This window comes from Acomys russatus, chromosome 20 (assembly GCF_903995435.1).
Source record: "Acomys russatus chromosome 20, mAcoRus1.1, whole genome shotgun sequence".
Lineage (NCBI taxonomy): Eukaryota > Metazoa > Chordata > Mammalia > Rodentia > Muridae > Acomys > Acomys russatus.
This window is the reverse complement of record NC_067156.1, coordinates 47,287,210-47,310,920: the sequence shown is the minus strand read 5'-3', so window position 1 is coordinate 47,310,920 and position 23,711 is coordinate 47,287,210. Positions and strand designations below refer to the sequence as shown.

The window sequence follows — 23,711 nt, the reverse complement described above, 5'->3', positions numbered from 1 at the left end:
GGTCTGAAGGGACAGACTGCTTTCATGTGGGCCTTCAGGAAGCATCCTCTTGTCTCAGCAGGCCTGTGCTGTGCCCACCAGGCCTTTAGGAGATTAGGGGCTTCTGTGGCCCTACACCTCCCAGCTTTTCTCTTTGAGAGTCATTCTAGCCTCTGGCTTTCCTCTGTACTGGCCTTAGGGCCTGCAGGCTTTTAGTGTCCCCAGGGCTTTGGCATCTTTTGAGCTGGCTGGTTGTAGCGTACTCTTCTGGCAAGTCCCTTATGCTGCCCAGGTGTTTGTTTGGTTTTGGTTTTTATAACCTAGGATGATATTCATCATCTTCCCTCACCCTCCCAAGTACTGGGGCCACAGGCGACCTATTACAAGGTAGCGAAGGCTGTTCATGCCCTCTAGGGGTTCCCAAGATTTATCTGTAGTTGGCAGGGCCCCCTGTCATGCTTGTGCTGTGACCTAAGACACTGGAAGGTTAGCCTGGTGTCTGTCCTGGGGCCCCACAAGTGTCCTGTCCTTTTGGTCCCACTGCGACTCTTGGGCCTGAGCTTCTGCCGTCAGTGAAATGCTTTGTATCTTTTTTTGTGTCCTTTCGGAAGCCAGGTCAAGTCCCTTTCTGGTGGACACTTCTGAGTGTTGATTGCCATGAAGTCATTCCCTGGATAGCCCAGCCTCTCTCAGCTCACCTCACTGTGTCACCAGAGCCAAGTTGCTGCTTCTCTCTGGGCCATGGCTGTGTGAAAGCTTGCAGCTCTAGCATGTGGACACTCACAGGGACTTTGACACTCTACATACTTCTGCCTGTCACCTTTCTTCCTCTGTGGGGCGGGACAATAGGAAGGGCCTGTCAGCTCAGCTAGGGCGGGGTCAGGAGCCAAAAGCCAGCGTCATGGATATTTGACTTCCAGATGGTACCAAAAGGGAATATAATATCAGTCTTTCCTCCTTTTCTCGGGACAGGTAGGACATCTGAGGCTGTGTGGGGAGGTCACATGGGAAGCCAACTGTAGCTGGAACCCAGGTACACTTGTTGGTTGCAGGGCTTCTCGCTGCCACCTTTGCTGAGGGGGACCAGAGAAGCCAGGCGCTCCAAGGGCTGGAGACATGTTTTCCCTTTGTATGGAAGGTACCTCCAGGTAGCTTCTGTTTGCTCTGGTGGCTCCCGGGCCTTGGCAGGCCTGGGAGGTCCAGGAGTCCTGGGTGGCTGCCCTGCAAGGGAGGTGGTGGGAGAACAGGAGGCTTCCTGGAACAGAGTTGTTGGCTCTGGGTGCCTTAGGGCCGTTTCCCTCCCTCCTTCCCTCCCTCCTTTCCAGAAGGGAACCAGGCAGACAGTAATGCCATTTGCCCTGGCTCTGGGATTAGGTGCCGCTGTGACTGTGGAGCCCTGGAGAGGTGCAGCCAGATGCCGAGTTTCCAAGCAGCCAGGGCCTGAACTCCTGACGCTCTGGTGGGTCCTGCACTCCTGCTCTGGTTCCCCTGTCTGTGCTGGCTTTCTTGGCCATCTCGACTATTGTCCTCAGTCCCCTGCCCTGTCTTGTCTGAGTGTGTGTTAATGTATAGCGTATGTAGTGTGTATGTGTCTGTGCACACATATGCGTGCCTGCATATGTGCGTGTGCAGGCCCATACAGCTGGGGCCTGTGTACAGCAGGCTACTGAGCCAGGCTTGAGGTTCTGTCTGTTAACAGTCAGGAGGAGAAACAGGTTCCATGAGTGTCCTGGCTACACGGGCTGCCATAGGGAGGGTGACAGGGCTGGCCTGGTGGGTTGTTGAAGGGGAGGAGAAAGAAGAAATGGTGGTTAAGGGAAGAGGGGTTTAGTTCTCTGACAGCGGCCTGGAATAGCTAGGGGAGTCAACAGCAACACCTGAGGCAGGCGGACTCGGGAACTGAAGATTTCCTTCAGGGCTGTGGGGACCCTGGCATGATGAGCTCCAGGCACTGGCTGTTGCATATGTGGCTTTAGTTCCGTCAAACCACAAGAACTGGGCGTCTCAGTCATTGTTCTATTGCTATAAAGAGACACTGTGACCAAGGCAACTCTCTTTGTCTGTGTCTGTCTGTCTGTCTGTCTCTCTCATATCTATCTATATCTATCTATCTATCTATCTATCTATCTATCTATCTATCTATCTATCTATCTATCTATCTGAGTCAGGGTTTCTCTGTGTAGCCCTAGGTGTCCTGGAACTCTCTATGTTGACCAGGCTAACTCTGAGATCCACCTGCCTCTGCCTCCAGAGTGCTAGGATTAAAGGTGTGGTCAGCTCTTACAAAGAAGAGCACAAGTTCGGAGCGTAGTCCATTATCACTATGGTGGAGAGCATGGCAGCACACAGGCCGCTGGAGAAGTATATCCTGATCCATGGATAGTAGGCAGAGAGAGAGAGAGAGAGAGAGAGAGAGAGAGAGAGAGAGAGACACACACACACACACACACACACACACACACACACACACACACACAGACAGAGACACAGAGACAGACAGACAGACAGACAGACAGACAGACAGACTCACTCTGAATCTGGCATGGGCTTTTGGGGATTTATTTATTTATACAGAGAAACCTTGTCTAAAAAAAAAAAAAAAAAAAGGCATGGTGGCACATGCCTTTAATCCCAACACTCAGGAGGCAGAGGCAGGTGGATTGCTGTGAGTTCAAGGCCAGCTTGATCTACAAAGTGAGTATAGGACAGCCAAGGCTACAAATAGAAACTGTGTCTCTGAACCAAAAAAAAAAAAAAAAAAAGTTGCTGTGGCCATGATGTCTCTTCATAGCAATAAAACCGTAAACAAGACACACGTGTTATGGGGGTTTAGAAAGACAGTCCGTACTTTATTAACTTTATAAAGGCCATTGTACTTTCCCATGAGGCTTTTGTTATATTCTAAGAACTCCACCTTTTAGCATTCCAGGAAGTTACCTGGTTTTTGGGCAGGCGGGGCTTACAGGTTAATTTTGGGTATTACATTATGAGCCTGTGGGGAGTGGTGGATATTCTTATTTGATCCACCACACTGGGCATACCAAAGACAAGGCCTCTGGAGATCCAAGTTCTTAACTTGGCTTTTGGTGGGGTCTGATCATGACCACCCAGAATTTGTGGATCTGAGGAGAGTCTGCTAGCAATGGCATTACCTTCTCAAAAAAGGTCCTGTACTATTGCTCTGGTGCACACACCTGGGGAAACAGACTCAACAGAAGGATTTACTCAGATGTCTTCCTGCTTTGCTGTTCTTAGCTCTGACCTTCTAGTTGGTGCCGGGACCCTGCCTTTATCCCCCAGGTCTAACACCTGAGGAGGGCTGGGTGCTGCTGTGGCTCACACATCAGTGTATGTGCTGTTTCTCAAAATCGTAGGGGAGTGTTCAGCAGCCTGGGGTGGAAATACAGGAGGAGAAGGCAGCCCAGAAAAGTTCAGTCTGACTGATCTCCAACTGGGCATAAGCGATGAGATGTCCTGCTCTGACTTGTACTCTTTTCCCTTCTGTTCTTTAGCGTGAGGCCTCTGACTATAGAGTGTGCGTGCATTCCATGCTTCTCAGTAGGGCTCCTCCTGGGATGGGGGAGGACAAGGAGGCTCCTCTGGCTGTGGACCTGACTGAGGAATGGTAGGGACTGCTCAGCAGGGCACCCTAAGGGGCTGAGTAGATTCCATAGTGGGCTGGAAGGGTCATTCATTCTAGACCCATGTCTACTCAGCTGTGTAATCTGCAAGTCAGTCACTTGCCCTCCTTTGAGTCTGCATTTTCTTTCTATAAAGTGCACACCTAGTGACCCCATCCAGTGTGGTGGGCACAGCAGGGATATCACTCAGTACAGCTCCCATAAGCTTCCAGGGTTAATGGCTGTCAATGGAGGCGGGCCTAGGGGGTGGGAGGTGGGAGGGTGTTGTGCTTGTAAGGAAATGTTCTTTTCCTTTAAGTCTCTGTGGCCAGAACCTAAGGAAAATCACTGGGAAGGATTCAGTGGTCTTAGGCATATTGGGGCTGAGCAGAGAGCATTGTTTTGGGGAAGGCATCCCTGCAGCCTGGCTGCTCCAGCCTTGGCTTGTCACCCACAGAGCCCACCCCCCACCTGCTGTTTGTTTGCTTGGTAAACCTTCTTTTTTTCAGAGCTGGTACAGAGATAAATTTTCAACTCAGTCCCTGCTGGAAGTAAGACATTAGCCACCCACAGTCTTGGGCCTGCCTTTGCCTGCCAGGAGGGGACCCAGAACAAGTTTCCAAGCCAAGAAGCTGGGTGAACAGTGCTCTGTTTGGTGTACTTACAGATGGAGGGAGGCTTTGCGGGGCTCCTTAGAAGGGGTCTCTGCATCTGAAACACAGTGGGCAGTGCAGAAAGAAAGAGATGCTCTAGGCAGGCAGCAGCCCTCTCAGGTGAGTCAGGCCACTGAGGAAGAGCCTAGGCTTGGTCCTGAGATCCCCAGCCAGCACCATGAGAGCCCCCTGCGCCTCAGTTCTTCTTCTGGACAGTTAGGGCAAGAGATGTCACCATTGCTGTTGGAGAGTAGAGGTAATCCCACCACGTAGTGTCCAGGGAAGGGAAGTGGCTGTAATCGGCACAGCTGGCTTGAGACGCCCACCAGAGACTGAAGGGGAAGGTTAAGGATTCCTTGCTGTGAGCACCCACTGGAGGCAGGACCTCTCTACCTTGGGAGGCTTGTGGTGAAGCAGAGGGGCACTCATATTCAAGTGCTTGTGAAACCCACAGGAGGCAGAGGCCGACCCCCAGCAGGACCTGGCTTTGTAGGAGGTAGGCAGGACTTTAGTGGATAAGAGAAGAGGTCCAGGCTGGTGGGAGCAGGGCATTCCTGGTTGGTACAATTCAACCAGTCCATTCCTTTTCTTCTCTCTGGTCCTCAGTGCCCTGTGTACTCACTGCAGAGTGGACTATGCCCTTGTGGCCCTGAGAGGCCGAGCTAAACCATTTATTGGTCTTTGGCTACTGGTGGCTGTGGTAGTGGAGGGGTGACTGATAGGCATGCCGCAGCTTGGCCACAGGCCAGGTAGCACTGTTGGGATCATGGGGGATGGGAGTGCCACAAACTCCACCAGAAGGGATTGCGCCTAGTCTCAGCCTCCTGGGGAGAACTTAGAAGGGAACAACTCTTTCCACAACTGGGAAGCAAATGTGGAGGATTTTCTTTGCTGCACTGGCTCTGGCAGACAAGGCTGGGTGGCTGTGGGGTGTGGCTCAGCTGTGGGGTGTGTCTGGTGGTGGGTGGTGGTATGACTTGAGGGGTGTAAGGGCTGGGAGGAGCTAGGCCAGCTGTGGGGCACGGCTGTAGGTGCATGTGAGACTGGCGTCTGAGCCAACAGCCACCACCACCTAAGTCCTCCTAAGTCCTTGGCCAGGTTGTACCACGACGACCCTTTGGAACTGCTTGCAGGGTTCCTCCTCATCTCACAGTGTCTGTGTGGCCTGGATACCCACAGTGATGCCTTATGTGAGCATGCCTGTGCATCTGGTATACAGGAAGTAGGATGTGTATACCCAGGAAGTTGGAAGGTGGGTACCCAGCGTTATCAGGAATGGCTCAGATTGGAAATAAGATATGTGCTGGTTTGTGAGGACCTTGCCTCACCCCGAGGTAGCCCCCAGAAACCTTCCCTGAAGCTCTGGGTCACCACTGCCTCATCAGTTCCTGGTGCTGTGCCTGGCACCTCCTGGTGTGTGACAGACAGACTGGGGGGAACTGGCAGGTCATTTGCATGCTTCCAGCTCCTAGGGTAATGTCAAACTGTTACTCTTTCCTGAAGCTCCTCTTTCTGCCTTTCTCTTCTGACTCCATCCCCTACCCCCTATCTTCTAGACTACAGATCCTGTTTTGTTTGTTTGTTTTGTTTTTTAGAGACAGGGTTTCTCTGTGTAGCCTTGGCTGTCCTGGACTTGCTTTGTAGACCAGGCTGGCCTCCAATTCGCAGCGATCCACCTGCCTCTGCCTCCCGAGTGCAGGGATTAAAAGGCGTGCGCTACCATGCCTGACTTTTGTTTTGTTTTGAGACAAGGTATTACTGTATTGCCCTGGTTGGCTTGAAATTTATTGTAGACAATTCTGGCCTGGAATTTACAGAGATTCACCTGTCTCTGTCTCCTGAATGCTAGGATTAAAGGCACATGCCACCGTACCTGGCTTCATTTTTTTAAAAAACTAATTTGGAGTGTTTTTAAATTTTTAATGAATCAGCTTATTTTTGATGTTTTTATTGTTAACTTTAAATTTATGTGACCAGTGTTTTGCCTGCATGAATTTCTGTGTGCCGCATTTGTGCCTGTTTCTGTGAATTCGAGAAGAGGGCATCAGATTCTAGAACTAAAGTGATGGTTGGTTGTGAGCTGCCATGTAGGTGTTGGGAACTGAACCTGGGTCCTCTGGAAGAGCAGCCAGTGCTCTTAGTTGTTGAGCGGTTTCTCCAGCCCATTAGATTTTGAAATGCATCATATGGGTTTATAGGTTGAGCTTAAAAACACAGGTAAAAAGATCAAAAGGATCCTTTGCAAAGTTCACAGGGAAGTTAAGGTATGTGCTTTGATGACTGTGGATATGGTTCATAATCTTGCTTGTGAGAGTTTTTCTTTTTTTTGCTCTTTATTTTTAAGATGAGTCTGGGGCTGGAGAGATGGCTCAGTGGCTACGAGTACTGAATTTGGAGCCCCAGCACCCATGTCAGAGGATAGGTACAGCAAGCAGCTGGGAGTAGCTGCATTTGTTGGAGGGTAGGGGTAGAAACAGGAGGATTGCTGGAGCTTACTAACTGTCAGCCTAGCTGAAAAGTGGCAGATTTCAGGTTCAGTGAGAGACTTTCTCAGGGGAATAAGATGCAGGTGTAGAGGAGAGTAGCCGTGTCTTCCTCTGGCCTCTTCCTGTCTTGATAATGAGCACTAACATCTGCGTACAACACACACACACACACACACACACACACACACACACACACATACCACACCCCTCAACACACAGACACCTCCTCACACCTTTAAAAAGTCTCTGTAGCCCAAGCTAGCCTCAAAATCTCAGCAATCCTCCTGCCTCAGCCTCTTGTGTGCTGAGATTACAGGTATAAGCCACTACACCCAGCCCTCCATGGAATAGAAAAGAATATGACAAAACTACATTTTTCCCCAGCAGAGGACGGGAAACTGAGGTTCAGAGAAGTTGAGAGATTTGTCTAAAGGTCACAGGATGGTAAATAATGAAGCCAAGATTCCAGCCTAGCAGGCTGCCTTCAGTCTGAGCCCTGGCTGCGGCTAGCGGCCACTTAGCTTCTGTTTCTGATGATGTTTGGGAAGATGAGCTCATGGTGCTTTCAGGACCTGCCAGCACCTGGTGACACACTTCACCCTCAGATATACAGTGCACCCCGTGCTTGTCTATTCTGGGGCCTCTCAGTCTCAGTCCTGGAGCCCACGCTGTCAGCTGAGCCCAGTAACTTGGGCTCTCTTCTGTTGCCATGCTCTCAACAGCTTGCTCTGTAAGAAGTCTTCCATTTCCTGTGGGTCCCGGGGAGGGTTGTGGAGAAGCAGCACTTTGAGGTAGGGATGTAGGGAAGGGAGTGACTTTCAACTCTAGAGCAGTGGCCACAGTTACTGTGGTATTTCCCGAAAGTGCTGGGTTGCCATGGTGTCTCCATGACGACCGGAGCATCTCATTCATTATCTCCAGCACCTTGGCAGGAAAGCTAAGGCTGGGATTGGGAGAGTGCAGGAGAAGTCGGGCTGAGGGCTGGAGGCCTCTACACTGTGGTCCTCAAACTGCACAGCTAAGGGTCCTGGTGGCTCTGGAGCACTCCTTTTCATGGGGTCTGGATTCAGATTGCAGCTGTGCAATGCACTAGTTTTGTGATTTTGGGAAAATGACAGTGTCTAGGCCTCATTTTTCTCAGCTGTAAAGTATAGAAGGTGGTAAGCGCACAGTGCAGTCATGGTAAATGCTTCACGTGTGGTGTCCGTACCAGTCATGGTGATGATTATAATTGTAACTGTTGTTATAATTTTATTAGAGGAACCTCTGGGCTTCTTGGAGGAATGAAAGACTAACTCAAAGTCAGCAAGAGTCAGTTTTGAATCAAGAGTTGGTTTCTGCCGGGTGGTGATGGCGCACGTCTTTAATCCCAGCACTTGGCAGAGGTGGGCGGATCTCTGTGAGTTCGAGGCCAGCCCGGTCTACTGAGTGATTCCAGGACAGCCAGAGAAACCCTGTCTCGAAAAACCAAAAAACCAAAACCTGAAACAGACAAAAAAAAGAGTTGGTGGTTTCCATGTGACGGTTAAGGAACCTTGCTTGCCTAGGAGCTCTGCCGTATCTGGAGACATCAGGATCTGAGTGAAAGTGGAGGCTTTAGTGATGACTGAGACCTGCTCCTCACCTTTGTGTGATAGCCAGGGCTTGGGGAGAAGCAAGGAAGCAAAACTTATTTTCTAGAGCCCTAAAAGCCAGCCAGGCAGACAGGGTCTCAGTGACTGGCAGATAGAGGGCTGTGCTTATGCTGTTACTGGAACATGCTTGTGTGTGTGTGTGGTGTGAAAACAGGTATGTAGGCATGTGCGTGGGCTGAATGAGTGGGTGCATATATTGGGTGTGTTTCCTAATTACTTTTTCATTGCATACTAAAGCAGGTCTCTCACTTGAACCAGAACTCTCTAATTTGGCTAGTCAAACTAGACAGACTACTGGGGCACCCCCCATCTTTGCCTCCTGAGCACTGGGATTGCAGGCAGTCTGCTGTGCCCACCTGGCATTTGTATAGATGATCTAAACTCCAGTCATTATGCTTGCGTGGCCCAAGCTTTACCCACCCAACTTGACATCTCCCTGCTTCTGGGTGTACTGTTCCCTTTTTGAAAGAGAAGTTATAAAGGTTCTGACCACTAGGGGCAGTCTCCTAAGTTAAAGAAAACATCAGCCTTCTGGTTCCAGGACTGTATCTCCCACCCTCCAGCAAGGGGTGGGAGGCTTAGGGGATAGGCCTGGGGTGGGATTGGGGTGGTTTGAAATGACTTCAGAGAGGCCATGACATTGGAGTTGGGATGTTAAGGATGATTAAGAATCGCAAGATGGCTCAGCGGTTAAGAGCACTGTCTGTTCTTCAAGAAGTCCTGAGTTCAATTCCCAGCAACCGCATGGTGACTCATAACTGTCTATAATGAGATCCGGTGCCCTCTTGTGGTGTGTAGGCACACATGTAGGCAGAACACTGTATATGTAATAAATAAATCTTAAAAAAGAAAAAAGAGGCTCAAGAGGTTGGGGGACACTTTTCTGGGGATGGGAACATCATGAGCTACCTGACTAATATGGTGACTGGCTGGCAAGGCTGTGGTTTACAGGAAGGAGCCCAGCTGTCCTCAGCTGGCCCAAAGCTTTAGTGATTCTGGAGTGTAGATGTTCCCCAGGGCTTTGCCTCCTGGGCCCTGGCGCTGTATAATACAAGCAGTGAGAAGGGCTTTCAGTAGCTACTGGTGGGTGCTGGACCATCTGTGTGGAGGCCCCTTACCAGGAAGCTGGGAAGTCAGTACTTGGTTTACAAGGGAGCAGGCTATTTTGCCCTCTCTCTGGCTTGGACTTTGCCAAAGCTTTATGCCTCGCCTCCTGGGGAAGGCCACAGCCTCCAAAGATGGGAATTCTTGGAGGAGGAGGAAGAGGAGGGAGAGGAAGAGACAGCTGCAAGGATTGCACTGGCCCAGGCAAAGGTACCCTAGTGTGTGGAGCAGGCACCTCGCTTCTGCACCTTCTCTCCCTCTGTGAAATCAGGGGTCACCCCGGCTAGATTCCAGAGCTGCCAGATGGATGAGCTCCGCAGTGCTGTGTGAACCACGCTGTTGTCCGCGTTGTGAGGATCATTGTGAGCATGTTAAGGAGGCAGCAAGAGCGAGTGGACAGCTCAGTGCAGGCTGCCAAGTGTGCTTCTGAGCTCATTCCATTTTCGTAAGCCTGAGAAATAGTATGTAATTGCTTTGGCTTGTAGATGAGGAAACTGAGGCACCGAGTAGTTAAGTAAATTGTTCAAGATTACACAGTTCCTGGGTGATGGGGCCTGATTTGACTTGAAGCCACCTGGCTACAGCCTGCATGTGTACTCCGAAGGTTTCCATTCCTTTCCTTTCCTTCTTTAGTCTTCCTTCTTTCTTCCTCCCTTCCTTCCTTTGTTCCTTCTCCTCTTCCTCCTCTTCTTCTCTTTTGAGACAGGGTTTCTCTGCATAGCCCTGGCTGTCCTGGAATTCACACTGTAGACCAGGCTGGCCTCAGACTCAGAGATCTGGCCTCAAACTCAGCCTCTGCTTCCCGAATGCTGGGATCAAGGGTGTGCCACCACTGCCTGGCAACTCTGAAATTTTCTTAATGCAGGACTCTGAGTCTGTGCTTGGATTTGGGGCACCTGGCCTGGGTTCTTTGGGATTATTGCATTTACAGTATATGTATATGTAGTTTTCAAAGTTGAAATAATTTTTGTTTTGCATTCAGGTCCTCTGGACGAGCTTTTAACTGTTGAACTGTCTCCTCTTTATTTAAAGAACATTTTTGTTTTCACAGTAAAACTGATAGGAAAGTAGTGTTCCCTGCTGTACTGTCTCCCCCACTATCAGTGACCCCCACTAGAATGGTGCAGTTGGTGTAGCTGATAAGCCTGTGCAGATCCCTGGTTTCATTCACAGCAGACCTCACTCCCAATGCTACACATTCTGTGGGTTGGACCGAGTGTGTAAGGACAGTATTACAGCATTGCACAGAACCGTCTCTCTGTTGAATGAATCATTTGTGCTCTGCTCAGTCAGCCTTCCAACCCTCAGCCTCTGGCAACCATGTACATATTTAAAATGTGCACTTTTTTTTATATCTGAAAAATGTCAGATTCCCATCAGGGCCGTTGACCCTCAGATGCCTGAGAGCATAACTGCATTATTAACAAGCAGAAAGGCTGTTAATGGGACAGACAGAGGCCAGTGACACACACTTGAGCTCACCAGCTCCTCTTCTGTAGTGCTAGATGGATAGTGTGGGCAGAGCCATCAGGGCACACCTCCCTGCCCCCACGCCCTCTTTGTGCTCCTGTGCTGGCATGGTGTGGGGGTCAGACCTGGCCGTGGCTGTGGCTGTAGATAGCCTTTATCACTGGTAAGTGAGATGCTCTAGCCTTCCTGACTGCCAGGACACTCTCTGGCGCTGCAGGGAGTCCTGGAAAGCATCACATACTCCTTATCTCCAGGTTGTTGCACATGCCATTCTTCCTTTCATTCGTGGCTGCTCCTCTTCCTGGCCTGCTTAGTACCACTAACCCCAGGAAGCCGTCTCTTCTCTTCCCCATCTCTCTATAGAGGCCGAGTGCCACTCACCTCTCTCAGATACCACAGTTCTTTCCTGCCAGCCATGCTTGCTTGCTCCCTGGTGTTGCAGATGTCTGCTTTCTGGGTAGGCAGCTTCTTCCCCAGAGGCTGCACATCAGAGACAGAAGAGCCCCCAAGGCTTCTCTAGCAGGCAGGAAGCCCAGAGAGGGATGGGGATATATATGCTCAGGGTCAGAGTGCATTGTAGCACAGAGGGGACCAGCTCCACATTTCATGATAAAAAGCCGAACACGAAAATCTCAGAGACGCCAGTGTTAACATAGTTTTTGTGTGTATATTTGGTACCAGTTTCTATCTTGTACACAAAACTGTTTAACAAAGGCAAGGGCATTTGTACAGATTATTGTTGTAGTCTATGTGGCAAGGGGCTGGGGAGATGGCTCAGTCAGCGAAGTGTAAGCCTTGATAAGCATGATTATTTGAGTTCCCTCCTAATATGGGGAAGAAGTGGGGTGGGCTTGTAATCCCAGCAGTGGGGAGGTGGACACAGGCAGACCCCTGGGGTTCACACCAGGCAGGCTAGACTGCTTGGTGACTTCTAGGCCAATAAAAGACCTCACCTCAGGAAAAAGACATTATCTGAAGAGCACCCTGCCCCTTCCCTGCACATCTGTGGCAGACGTTAATCAGTGTCCTACATGTTTGCCTAGGATCCTGCCATTACCTTAAGATTCTTTATTTGTTCATTTGTTTTTGTAATTTGTCTGTCTTTGGGACAAGGCCTCGCTATGTAGCCCTGGCAGGCTTGAACTCACTACATACAGAAGGTTTGCCTTAAACTTTTAGTGGTCATCCTGCCACAGCCTTTTGGGTGCTAAGATTTCATGTGTGCCACCATGCCTGGCTTGTGTTAGGATTTCCAGAAACTAGCCCTATGCTGGACACTTGGTATTATAAGCTGCTCTGGGACTTGGATTCTTGCAGAGAATCTTTTTTAAAAAGATTTTTTTATTAAAAAAAAAAATCCATTCTGTATTTGTATAATGGTGTGCACAGATGGTAATATGTCTTGGATATAGGCCTGAACATGCCGAAGCATCCATGTGAAGGTCAGAGAGCAACTTCCTGGAGTTGGTTCTCATCTTCCATCTTTCTTTTTTTTGAGGCAGGGTCTCACTCTACCTGTTTCTGTTGCGTTGCTGCATCCTCCAGGATAGCTGGTACACAAGCCTCCTGGAGCCTCTTCTGCCGCAGCCTCCTGTCCTGGTGCAAGGGTGCAGTGATGACTGCTTGCTGCCGCATCTGCCTTTTTATGGGGGCTGTAGGGATCCAACGCTGCCTCACTTATGAAGCACTTTGACTCACTGAGCCATCTCCCAGTTCTTTTATATGGTTTTTAAGTTTGTATTCAAAACAGTGGGTTCCATTGCGGCATTTCCACACACGTGTATCATGTATGTTGTACGTGAATTTTTATTTTAACTTTAAAATTTATTTTACTGTATTTATTAATGCACATGTGTGTTTTGCCTGTATGTATGTATGTCTTTGTCCTACATGGCTGTGAGCTGCCATGGAGGTGTTGAAAATAGAACACTGATCCTCTGGTGGAGTACCCAGTGCTCTTAATTGCTGAGCCATCTTTCCAACTCTTGTGCTTTATTTTTATTTGTCCCTCCCATTCTTTCTCCCATTCCCGGCCCTGTCTTGCTCCTCCCATGGGGAAAGCTGTACATGCTTCTTCAGTGATTATGGCCAGGACAAATTCCTAGAAGCACAGCTTTTGGCTGCCTATCATGTGGTCCTCATGCTGGGTCTAGGAGGAGATTAGAGATCTCTACCCATAAGGCAGATTCCCAGTTCCCCATCTGGTCTCAGCCCAGTCTGTCTCACTTTCGTGATGGCTGGTGTGGGGAGCTTCTGGCTAGCTCTGCAGGGGTGCCCCGTGGGAAGTCACTGTGGTTTTCACTCCTGTAGCGGAGGCAGGAGGGTGGCGTGCAGGGCTGCTGTGGGAACTTGGGAACTGGAGCTTTTGCACAGTGTGTGTGGTCTCTGCTTACTCTGTCCAGAGAGAAATGGATGTTCTCGCTTGACAACCTATTTTTTTTATTTTTATTTTTTGTAAATGAGTGTTTTGTCTGCATGTATGTATGTGTGCCAGGTACATGCCTGGTGTCTGTGGAAATCAGAAGAGGTCACTGTATTCCCTGGAACTGTAGTTGCATATATCTGTGTGCCTCCATAAGGGTGGTGGGAACTGAATTTGGGTCCTTGCAAAAACAGTCAGGCCTCTTAACCTCTGAGCCATCTTTCCAGCCCTGCTTCTGCATTTTTCTTGGCCTAATAATAGTGAAAAGTCACAGCTGCTGTTGGCAGATGCTTCACTAAGTACATTTTTTAGTGATTTCCATACATTTTTGGCCTTTGTTTTCCAACTCCTTATGATATGGCTACTTTGGTTGCTTGCTCAGTTTCCATGGGGAGGCTGAGGCTCAGAGACAGAAAGGAGTACCAGGTTGGGTGGCAGTTCTTGGTCATCAGCCCACTCTGTCAGGACCTGTGTGTCTATGGTAGGCTGATGCTGAAAACCCCTCCCTGACTCTCTGCTTTTCTCCCCAGCTCCCCAGCCTTCACCCGGTGGGCCCAACGTGAGAGAGCGGCATGCGGCACCCCCTGGCTGGCCCAGTGTCTTCTGACCTGCTGTTGACTGCCCCCAGGAGGCCCTGACGCCCTGGGGCACTTTTGCTCTGCACAGGACCACGTTGGGGTTTGCCATGGTGACATAAACGGGCGCAGAGGAAGGAAGGAGCAAGAGCAGGCTATAGACTGTGCCCCTGGCTGGGAGAAAGGGCCAGGGGCCCACAGCTTTCCCTCCACTGCTCTGTGAACGTCTCACTTCCTAAGTCTCTGAATCTCTCAGTCAGTGGACAACTCTTGGGCCTCCTGTGTGAGGTCTTGAGGGGGCCAGGTCAGGCTGGGCCTCTGCTGGTTGAGATCTTGGGGGCCAGGATGCCTGCCCTGGCGTGCCTCCGGAGGCTGTGTCGGCACATGTCCCCACAGGCTGTCCTTTTCCTGCTGTTTGTCTTCTGCCTGTTCAGCGTCTTTGTCTCTGCCTACTACCTATATGGTTGGAACCGGGGCCTTGAGCCCTCAGCGGATGCTTCTGAGTCCGACTGTGGGGACCCACCACCCGTTGCCCCTAGCCGTCTGCTGCCGATCAAGCCCGTGCAGGCGGTCGCCCCTTCCCGGACGGACCCACTGGTGCTGGTATTTGTGGAGAGCCTCTATTCACAGCTGGGCCAGGAGGTGGTGGCAATCCTGGAATCCAGCCGCTTCAAGTACCGGACGGAGATTGCCCCGGGGAAGGGGGACATGCCCACACTCACTGACAAGGGCCGTGGCCGCTTCGCCCTCATCGTCTATGAGAACATCCTCAAGTATGTCAACCTGGATGCCTGGAACCGGGAGCTCCTGGACAAGTACTGTGTGGCCTACGGCGTGGGCATCATTGGCTTCTTCAAGGTATTTAGGGAGCAGGTTCCTGGGCAGTTCCCAGCACTGTCTCTCTACACTGGCTAGCCAGACACTTGCCAGCTCGAGTTGTGAAATGAGTGCAGGGGGTAGCACTTAGTTCCCAGGCTTGTCGTGAAGGCTACATAGTTGCCTGCCTGCTATTAGTAGATGCTTAATAAGTATTTAGAGGCCCTGTCTGCTGCTGCACATGGGGCTCAGTGCACAGTAGGCACTTGCCTGAAGGAAGGAGACTCAGGGCTGGGTGCAAGGTAGGAAAGGGCGTACTCTGCTAGGTACTCTGAAGCCTGCCTTGGCAGTCATCTCAGAGGATGAGCAAGCTACGGCACAAGGGGGTTAAGTTACGCATCGGAGGGAGTTTGGTTCTCTGCCCATTGTCTTCCTCTTGGAGATAGCCATGGGGTGGGGGGGGGAAGGGGGTAGGGGGGGGGGGTGAAGTTTGTGTTTCTCCTAAACCAGAGCCATTTTGCATGAGAGAAAGGAGAAAGGAATCCCAATGAGCAGTTGGGGAGGTGTTCCCAGAACCACCCCGGCATGGGGGTCATTGCAGAAAGCTTGTCCTTGAGGAGTGGGCAGGACCAACAGATATATGGCCATGCAAGATGAATACAGGCAGCAACTGGGCCCATGGCTTGGGGGCTTTGGGGGAGGTTTGTTCACTGGATACCTCCGGTGTCCTGGGCTCCTGTGCAGGAGCCAGTGCATTGTAACGGGAACAGACAAATCCCTGCTTGCACACAGCTGATGTTGTCGCACAGTAGGGCTGGAGTGAGGGACTGGCAAAGCAGATGCTATGGCAGGTGTGATAAACGTAAGAAAAGGGGACAGAGAAGGGTTTTGGAGAGAGAGCGTGGGGGACAGTGCTGGATTCTGTGGTCAGCCAGGAAAGCTGTCCCCTTTGAAGTGGCTTAAAGGGGCTGGGAAGGGCACAAGGCTAAGGGCAGCTTTGGCACGATGTGATAGGCTCCAGGCAGAAGGTGCCCATGTCCCAAGCCTCCCTGCACGATATTCCTTTGTTCAGTGCCGGGAGAGGCTGCCTTAGCCCAGGCTTCCCACAGCACGCTCTTTCATGCACTAATACAGCAGGAGGCTCTGCCACTGAAAAGGGAAAGTGAGTCAAAAAACCAAAGGCCCTTAGAAATCCTGCAGCGGGGCGGCCCGGTATGATTTGTTTCTCAGCCGGCTTGATCTCTTTCACAGAGCACCCTCTGGGGAACACTGGCCTGGTTTACGGCTTTACAGAAGCAGAAAGTTAGGCTGGCTTCATTGTCTCTGTGCTTTTTCTTCTTCTCCCCTGTACTCTATACCCTTTCCTGCCATGAACTTCATTAAGGTTGATTCAGAGCCCCAGGCCTGAGAGGCAGCAGAACGGCCGGCATTTATTGAGAGCTCCTTCGGTGCCGTGTGCTGCCTGCCTGCTTCACACAAATTAACTTACTTCACACTAATAAGCCATTCTCCAAGGCAGGCAGAGAGAGGGTCTGCTGACTTAAGAGGGGAGGAAACTGAGGCAGAGAGAAATTAGGAAACATACCTGAGCTCTCACCCCTACCAAGTATTATCCAGGGTTCAAGTCCAAAAAGTCCCGAACTGTGTAGGCCTGGTCTTTTCTATGGTTTGACGAGTCTAGTTGCTGAATTTGCTTCACTTAGTGGAAGTCTGTGTCAGAAGCCCCGTGTTGTATACTAGGCTCGGGGCCTCAGGTGTGGACATTGACCAGGGTTAAAACGGCAGAGCTCGGACCCTATGTCATGCCAGCCCCTTGTTTAAGGTGAACACGAGGCCCATTGAAGAGCAGGGACATGCTCAGAATCTCCCCGGGGTCCGTGGCAAATGTGCCTCTCCCTGTGCTGACATGAAGGCTCCTCCAGGATTTTGAGCTGAGGCTTGTGATTGTGACTGCTCCGTTAGAGTGCGCGCCGCCTGGTGGCCGTGGCACATCGCTGCTCTCTGCAGAGGCTGGTTTCTGTGCTGTGCCTTGGACTTGTCAGACTCAAGTGCCAAGGCTCAAGTTCTATCTCTTTCAGAGGCCAGGTTCTCAAGGCAGGGTGAGGTCACAAGCTTAAAAGGCCAGACTCTGGGCCAAATCTTTCTGAAACTTAGAAGCAATGTGACCTTGGCCCGGATGCTCAACTAATGGTACTAGTTATAGCTGCTGCCTCTAGACCATGCTGGAAGTAAGACGGTTGAGGGAAGCACTGAGGGCGAGGCACAGTGCCTGGGCTCACTCCATCCGTGGCAGCTGGGGCGCTTTGTCTACTCTCTGTTCAGTAAGCACAGCAGCTGTACTTGGGCTGTGCCTCTGACATCGTGCCCCTGAGAAGTCCTTGAGGTGGGGGTCGGGCCCTCACCTGCGCCCATTCCTCGGCCTCGCAGGGTAGATGTCCTTTGTCTGAATGCACCCTGAGGGATGGCGAAGGTCACCTGACCTTTCAGAGCCCAGCCTGTTGCTTTGCATGCTCTGTCACATAGAGTGGGCACTTTGTTTCCAGATAACAGGACTCAAAAAATTAAGTGGCTTTACCAGAGTGACAGAGTTAGTATGCCACCCAGCCAAGGTTTGACAACCCAGCTTATTGCTTCTAACTGGATGACCTCAGAAGACTGCATAGGAAAGAGCTGACTAGAGACCCACAGACAGGATGTGGGGTTTCTTAGGGCAGCTTGCCTGTTGATAAAGATGTCTGTGCTAGGCTTTCATGTCCCACTCCTCTCTCGGGCCTTTTCTTATGTCAGGGTGACCTGTTTGGAGAGTGGCTGTCTCCTTATTGTTGAGGAGTAGGAAGACGGTCCAGTCTAGATGGACCCTGCCTGGGACAGGGCCAGCATCTCCAGTGCTTAGGCCGTCTGTTCCCTTCCCTGGCTGGGTCCTTTCATGGCAGCCTGTGGTAGCTGTCATGGCCTGGCTTCTCCCTCCTCTGTGGCACTCTAGCTAGCTAGACAAGCCACCAGCACCTTACAGCAAGCTCGGGGCCGGGGCTTTGAAATGGGATCCCTGAGCTCTAGTGTCACCAGTGGCTTCCTGGCCTCTGCGGTGGCTTCCCTGGCCTCAGCAGCAGTAAACAGGGCCTGATGTGTCATGGGCCCCCTCATAGGTCACACTCTGGGCCAGTGCTGACTTAGGGTGGTGGGGAGCCGGGAGCCTGGGGAGGCTCTCTTTGTGGATGGGTCTCAGCCTCTTGCACCTCAGCACTGAAGCTGTGCGGGGACTTGACAGTCACTCTGTACATTTGGAAATCTAGTGTGGTTCCTTATCACAGTTTACAGAATCAGCCCCTGCCGAGGCTCGGTGGGACTGAGAAGGCCTGGCTGTTAAGATTAGTTAACAGCTTCCTCTGGGCAGGCTCAGACTAAAACCCACCATCTAATCTGTTAAGCATGTGCTCAGGTTCTCACTGGGGCAGCCCTGCAAGTGTCATGTGGGTGGCTCTTCTCCTTTCTCTGAGTGCAAACTGGAACCTGTGACCTCATGCATAATCTTAGGGTTTCCTGACCTGGGCCTGGCCCCCATGACCTTCCTGCCTCTTCTCCTTTTTGATTTCTCCATGACTCCTTGCTGTTTCTTGATCACGTTGTGCGGTCTCCTGCCTCAAGGCCTTTTCACAGGGCTGTTCTCAGGACTTGACCTCTGCCTCCTGGTTGATCACTCACATGCTCCAGAGGCCTTTTCTCCAGGAGCCTCCTGAGCCAGCTGACTGCCCAGCATGTGCTGATCCACAGCTTTGACCTTTTCCATGTAGGCATACTATGTTTTATTCTTTTAAACATTTTAAAAAGTTTATTATAATTTATTCAGATTACATCCCAATTGTTATCCTCTCGTTTATCTCTTCCCATTCCCCACTCCCTCCGTCTTCCGCCCTCTTCCCCTCCCCCAGACCTCCCACTATATCACCACAGCCGATCAGGTCTCATCGGATAGCCTGCTTCCCCTTCCTCTATGTGCTGCCTGGCCTCCTCACCAAGAGGAAGTGATCAAATCAAGGGCACTGGAGTTCATGTCAGAGGCTGTCTCCGATCTCCCCACAACTGTGGAGAATGAGCTGTCCATTGCCTAGATTTGAGCAGGGGGTCTAGGTTTACTGCATGTATTGTCCTTGGTTGGTGCAACAATTTGTTCAGGTCCCCTGGGTCCAGATCAGCCAGCCTTGATGGTCTCCTTGTGGGGCTTCTGAACCCTCTGGATCCTTCCATCCCCCCATCCTTCCATACCACTCTTACCGGAGTCCCAGCATCTGTTCTGGTCATGTTTTATTCTTATTATGCTGTTTTGATGGTTGTCTCTCCTTCTGGCTTGACTCTAAGGGGAAGACCACATCTGATTTTCTCACTTTACACTCTTGTTTCCCGACTGTCTTTTTTCTCACCATATCTCATTAAATACTTAGTATAATGTCTGGTCAGTACATAGCTGCAGACTGACAAATTATCCCTGAAACCCATGTTATCAGGTGCTAGATATCTGTTCCTCTTCTAGTCTTAAAAATAGTTACTCATCAAACGAATGTGTGTCCCTGCTTGGTGTCAGGGATCCCAAGTAAGAAATGTATCCTTGTTCTCAAGTAGGTGCAGTCTGGTGGGAGGGAGGCTCTGAACCCAGTGCCATGATCCTAGGGAGGCCACTGCAGGAAGCAGGCATGTGAGTTGGCTTTTGAGGGATGAACAGGAGCTTACCAGTTCCAGAGGAGATAATAGAGCCAGTGTAGGAGCAAGGACAAATGCACCGTGTCTAGGGTCAGCTGCCTGGAAGGGCGAGGGAGGGCATGAGAAGTGAGGAGAGCAGGAAATAGGAGATGGAGTCCAGGGAATGGGATAGCAGCAGCTTCTCTGGAGGAAACGGGAGGTGGTGCAGACCGTATCAGTGTCAGTGGTGACTAGTGGGCTAGAGAGCTGCCTTTCTGTGTGGGAGGCTGGCTGTTTTGTCAGGTATATGTATGTCAGTGTGTGTGTATCCATACACATGTGTCTGTCTAGCTCTGTGTGTGTGTGTGTGTGTGTGTGTGTGTGTGCATGCATGTGCTATGTGTATACATGTGTGTCTGTAACTGTGTGTGCATTCAGGGCTGTGGTAGCTCTTGTGAAATTATAAATATCGTTGACATTCCTGTTATCAACTATGCCTGACAGCTATTCTCCCACCCCACACTGCTGTAGGCCAATGAGAACAGCCTGCTGAGTGCACAGCTCAAAGGCTTCCCTCTTTTCCTGCATTCGAACCTGGGCTTGAAGGACTGCAGCATCAACCCCAAGTCCCCACTGCTCTATGTGACACGGCCCAGTGAGGTAGAGAAAGGGGTGCTGCCCGGTGAGGACTGGACCGTGTTCCAGTCCAACCACTCTACCTATGAACCAGTGCTGCTGGCCAAGACACGCTCCTCCGAGTCCATCCCACACCTGGGTGCGGACGCTGGCCTGCATGCTGCACTGCATGCTACTGTGGTCCAGGACCTGGGCCTCCATGATGGCATCCAGCGTGTGCTGTTTGGCAACAACCTCAACTTTTGGCTGCATAAGCTTGTCTTCGTGGATGCTGTGGCCTTCCTCACAGGGAAGCGCCTCTCGCTGCCTTTGGACCGGTACATCCTGGTGGATATCGATGACATATTTGTTGGCAAGGAGGGCACACGCATGAAGGTGGAAGATGTGAAGGTAAGGAGGGTCTTGGAGTAGTGCCTCATGAGGCCGCACCTCATCTGCACCTCCTGTGCGCTGTTAATTGCAGACCCATGATCCCCGCTTCAGCCATTTGCTGTCTTACTGTGTGCAAGAAGCATCTAAAAATGCATTGGAGGGATTTTGCATGTGTTTCCTGGAGTTCAGGAGGAAGAGACCCAGGCAGAAACAAAAAACAAACCGGCCAGGGTTGTAATCTGCCTTTTAGCCCAGATGTGTATTTTTTAAAAGGGTAGGACCAGGAGGAGAGCAGGAAGGAGGCCACGATCGGGGTGCAAAGTGAATAAATAAATTAATTAATTTAAAAAATGTTTGTCATTATCAGCGCTCCCACAAGATTCTTCAGAATAAGATCCCAAGTCAGATGCACAACGCGTTTTAACAGCTGTATATGGATAGCGGGATGCTTATGTTGAATTCCGAAACGAGTCACCAAATTGTTTGTGGATTCTCTTTGCAAAAAACAGGGATACAAACACACACACACACACACACACACACACACAGAGTCACCAAGAAAGAAGCCTGCCAGGGGATAGTCTGTAAGATGCAGGTGTCTCCGGTCGTTTATCTTACTGGAGACTCTGCAGAGGAGACAGCATGTGTACGGGTTGCCACCACAGAGGGCAAACAGAACCATAAAGCAGATGGAAACAAAACAGGGGATCAATTCCCAGAGCCTCCGCCTGCTGACTGGGTGTCCTCTCTGGGAGATTAGCAGGGCTAGAGATGTATTAGCACCAGGCACAGACCTCTTTGATGCTGCGAGAGGCCTCAGACAGTGTGGCAGGCACTTTTCCTTAGCGCTGCAGACCTACTGGTGTTGTCCTCTTGAACTTGAACCCTCTGGCAGGGCTGGCCCAAGGAAGGTTCTACTGACCACACAGTATAGTTTCTGTAGTCCCACCAGAGCCTGTAGCTGGGGTTAGGTGAGTGCTAGCCTCTGTGCTCAGCCATTTATGTGATTACGTCACTGGGCCATAGCAGCAGAGGAGGCTTCTGTGGCCCAGAGAGATAGAGCGGTTTGCCCAAGGCTGCATGGCTGGACCATGTTGTGTGTCAGGCAGCACAGCCTTGGTCAGATGCCCGAGGTAACCATGCTGCCCGAAAGTGGGCTCCTGCAGGCTTCCTCAAAGCCCTGTGAACAGTGCAGCCCTCGCCCACAGGTCGGCCCCTTCCATGGACTAGCAGGGCGCTAGATGTGTTCACATGGGAATATTGGCACAGAGTATGTCCTCGGAGGGGTCAGGATCCTTTGGTCTACTCTCGCATTCCCCTGAGGAAGAGAAATCCTTCATGGGAAGATACTGTGGTGTCAGTGACATCACCATAGCCCTCATTTCTCATCACTTTTCTACCACAAGTCAGGCAATTTTCCAGGCGGAGTCTCTCTGCTCTGAAGAACCCCGTGAGGACAGAGCTCTTTGGTCCCCCTAGGCAGTTAAGGCCTAGAGAAATCCAAAAGCTTTTCAGACGAGTTGCTGAGCCAGGCCGGAGCTTAGGTCTTCTCAAGCCAGATAGAGCCTGATACAGGAGGTGTCCTGGGTCTGGCTTCTTGGAAGTGCAGCCCGTGCCGCCTCACAGAGTGTGCGCTTAGATGGTCCCTCTGTGGCTGAGCCCTGCTGCCATCTTGATTGATGCTCATAGCATTGGAGCAAGGGCCCAACATTTGCACCTTGAGCGCTGTGCTGAAGATAGAACCCATGCCTCAGGTGGGAGACGAGTGCTCCATCACAGAGCTATTGCTGCCAGCCCTGTGTTGAGTCTTGTAGCCGGACACCCCTCAGATGCTCAGTGGGAGGAGTCTGACCTCCTGACCTCCCCTCACTGCTGCCTCTCCTCTGCCTGTCCTAGGCCCTGTTTGATACACAGAATGAACTTCGCACACACATACCAAACTTCACCTTCAACCTGGGCTACTCGGGGAAATTCTTCCACACAGGTACGTGGTGGGTGACCCCTGCCCTCTGCACAACCTCTTGGGCGTCTCCCAAACTGCCCCTTCTGATTGTTGGTACAGAACACCAGATACATTGCATGTGGTGGGGTGGGGCAAGGTGACTCCAGAGCTTATGGTCACAAGAGACATCCCAGCAGAGGGCATTGGGGACAGTAATAACAGCAACAGGCTTCGCATGTGGCTTAGCAGCCTGTTCACTCCTAGGTTAAGTATCTTCTTCCTTCTGTCTCCTCATCCTCTCCTTTCAAAACGATTTCCACTTATAAAAGATAACAGTTGAATCAAAATGCTTTATTGCATTCTTATTTACTGTGTGTATACATATGTTTGTATTCATATGTCACAGCATGTGTGGAGATGAGAGGACAGCCTTGGGTTGGGTTTCTTCTTCCACTGTGTGGATGCCTCAGGGATCGATCTCAGGTTGTCAGGCTTAGCCATTTCATTGCTGACAAGGCCCCGCTGAGCTGTTTCGTTGGCCAGAAATGGGTTGAGTTTTAAGAATGCTATAGAAGTACATAGCGAGGCTGGAGAGATGGCTCAGAGGTTAAGAGCGCCAACTGCTCTTCCAAAGGTAATGAGTTCAATTCCCAACAACCACATGGTGGCTTACAACCATCTATAATGAGATCTGGTGCCCTCTTCTGGCTTGCAGGCAGGATATTGTATACATAATAAATAAAGAAATCTTTTAAAAAAGTACATAGCGTAGAAATTGAAAGCACAAATGACTGCCGCACCCCAGCATGGCCACCCACATCCTCTGTTTTGTTTCAGTAGCAGGACTGAGGTCAACAGTTCTTCCAAGTTCCTCACATGCTGGGCAAGTGAAAGGGAGGCAGGTGGATCACTGTGAGTTTGAGTCCAGCCTGGTCTACAAAGTGAGTCTAGGACAGCCAAAGCTACACAGAGGAACCAACCTTGTCTCGAAAAACCAAAAAAAAAAAAAAAAAAAAAAAAAAGAAAGAAAGAAAGAAAGAAAAGAAGAGAAAGGGAGTCAGCCTGTGGTCCTCATCTGCAGTTCTAGGCAAGGCCACTGGGGGCAGCAGTAGGTTGAGGTTAAGAATGTGCAAGATAGCCCAAAGGTGTCTGAGAGTGCTACTGGTGGTTTCTGCGTTTTGTGTTCTTAGCCCTTAGCGGATGAGAGGGAGTTATCATTGTATCTCTGGGCCAGAGGTGTAAGCATCCTGTATCCGCCCAGAACTTGTTAGTGGGTAAAAGTGCTTATGGTGCAGTTTGGATCATTGGAATAGGATGAGAGTAGGTAT

The 23,711-nt window shown here is 50.7% G+C and overlaps 1 protein-coding gene across 1 annotated transcript in view; it reads left to right on the top strand.

The window, feature by feature from the left end:
- The first annotated feature begins 725 nt into the window (after positions 1 to 725).
- Ndst1 (N-deacetylase and N-sulfotransferase 1) overlaps positions 726 to 23,711 on the top strand; it is a 34,522-nt gene continuing 11,536 nt past the window's right edge. The window contains exons 1-4 of the mRNA XM_051163342.1: positions 726 to 951; positions 13,899 to 14,801; positions 19,965 to 20,459; positions 22,338 to 22,425. Of these exons, the coding sequence (XP_051019299.1) occupies positions 14,289 to 14,801; positions 19,965 to 20,459; positions 22,338 to 22,425 (1,096 nt within the window). The 5' untranslated portion in view covers positions 726 to 951; positions 13,899 to 14,288. The remainder of the gene's footprint in view (positions 952 to 13,898; positions 14,802 to 19,964; positions 20,460 to 22,337; positions 22,426 to 23,711) is intronic.